This window comes from Aspergillus brasiliensis, assembly GCF_001889945.1.
Source record: "Aspergillus brasiliensis CBS 101740 unplaced genomic scaffold ASPBRscaffold_78, whole genome shotgun sequence".
NCBI lineage: Eukaryota > Fungi > Ascomycota > Eurotiomycetes > Eurotiales > Aspergillaceae > Aspergillus > Aspergillus brasiliensis.
The window spans coordinates 1-1,955 of NW_027137518.1; the positions used below are offsets into that span (position 1 = coordinate 1).

Here is a 1,955-nt window from a genome sequence, read left to right on the forward strand (position 1 = left end):
ATCAATAGGATGTGATCAGCTGCTCTCAGCTTAGTATTGCGCAAACCTTCGGGAAACTTGCAGGGCCCGGCCCACCTTGCGCTGTCCCTGTCCGGAATAGTTCAGTGTGGTATGCTTACAGTTTCATTTCAGAGCACCGTATGTTAGGAATCGCATGCAGGTGGAGAAATCAAAGCACGAAGCAGCCACTGGTAGAAGCGTATCGCAGCCGCCCATCCATGAAAGGGCCGGGAAGAAGCTCGCCCACGGTTGATCTCCAGCCTTCCATGACTTAGGTCTCGTCCAGGGCTTCTTGGGAAACCTTCCCTTTGTCATACGGCTCAATATGCCCCAGTGTCGTGTACGTTTGTCAATGCATGTGAAATTCTGGAAAGAGGATCATGCTTTGGCGTCGTAGTCACTGTATATATGATGCGCCAGCCTTTCCCAAGCGCACGCCGTCATTTGGCGGACACCGCATTGCCTCCGTTACGCTGCTCTAGACTCGCTGTGACCATGGCCTACAACTTCTGCGGTGACCACCGGACTCCGGTTTTGATGACGGTAAGTTTACGTGGCTATTTGTCCACTGTATACTCATAGGGACGATAGGACTCGTCCCGACGATTGTCCTTAGGCAGTCTATCATCTAAAGCCCCCTCTAAGGCCTTTGGCTGCGTGTCACTCTATACGCCTCCTCCCTCGCCCGCAGTGAGAAACATTTCTCTGCCCTGTAATCGGCTTGCTATACTGCCATCCGGACCACCAAGCTCCGTCTTGACGTCTTCGACTCAACCAGCGCTCGAAATCTATCACCATCCACGGTACTCGAAAGATCCTCCCAAGTCTACACTGTTTGAGCATAGTCGGCATTATAATGAGAACGAGCCGAGTGAACGGGAACTCCCTCTTCTCTCAGTTTCCCAATACAAGCCTCTCGCCAAGTCCACTATTGAATTTTCGTACCTCAACCGTATGACGCTGGCCATATTCCCTCCACGCGAGATCGCTGCCAACCGCGTCACTGTTCGCAAGATTTGTAGAGGGCGACGGGACGAAGAAGACTTGATAATCGAGGTTCCACAACCAATGAATTTTGTGAACTGCCTTCTCCTCATGCACATTCCATTACGCAAAGCCCTCCAGCCCTTTGTTTTACTGGCTCTTAGGAGCTTTTATGAGCCATACCGGAGCTATGTGAGTCAAAACCGTCTTTCAGAGCTTATTCATCACCTCTTGGAGGACGTCACCGATCTATATTTTCTCGTTCTTTCTCTTTTTACTTTGACCCTCAACATGTCTGCTTGCCGTATTACATATCTGGAAGGGAGGCTAATTGGATCGTCGCCGACTGAGCGCTCCTCGCTGCGGAAGTCCATCGAGGAACAACGGACGCATCCAAGTTGGGGCCATTATACGAGGAGATATTCACAGACGTGCGGGTTTACAAGGGATGAGTTGGAGTCAGCAGCCCTGAAACTGCCGGGGAACCTGGACCTAGTATTTCGAAATTATATCGAGGGAGCGTGAGCGTGATGCACTAGTGGGTTGTCTGGCCTCAAGAGGTACACACAGGCCATGCTTTCTTGACCTCCCTACTTGCATGTTGCCTCACGCCCTAAAAACCATGTACTTATGTTAGCGATCGTGGTACATCAGGCGCATTTGTTATTTCCATTGGTCGCACCATAATCCCCCATTATCGGAGCGGACAAAGTGCCAAAACCCTAGTTCGGTCTTGATGAGGGGGACGCTCAGATCCTCGATCTTTCTTGCCTACGTTGTCGGTGGATATGTATCTAAGCCTCTTTCACGACGAGTATTTGCTTTCATACATACTTCCTGACCTTTGTTCATTAGACACTGGACAAAGAGCATCTTTCTGAATCCGTCCGCTCATCTCTTTTCTACCAGCAGATGTAGCCTTTCAATTTACTTCGCCTCACGCCCTTGATTCTACGCCTATTCCAAACTCA

At 50.2% G+C, this 1,955-nt stretch overlaps 1 protein-coding gene across 1 annotated transcript; it reads left to right on the top strand.

Annotated features, from left to right (window-relative positions):
* Positions 1–495: 495 nt before the first annotated feature.
* Positions 496–1,806, top strand: ASPBRDRAFT_212106 (uncharacterized protein; the record flags this gene model as incomplete). Its single annotated transcript, XM_067621957.1, has 2 exons — positions 496–543; positions 592–1,806. The coding sequence occupies 2 exons, from the start codon at positions 496–498 to the stop codon at positions 1,507–1,509; spliced, it is 966 nt and encodes a 321-aa protein (XP_067472690.1). The 3' UTR covers positions 1,510–1,806.
* Between the last annotated feature and the right edge of the window lie 149 nt (positions 1,807–1,955).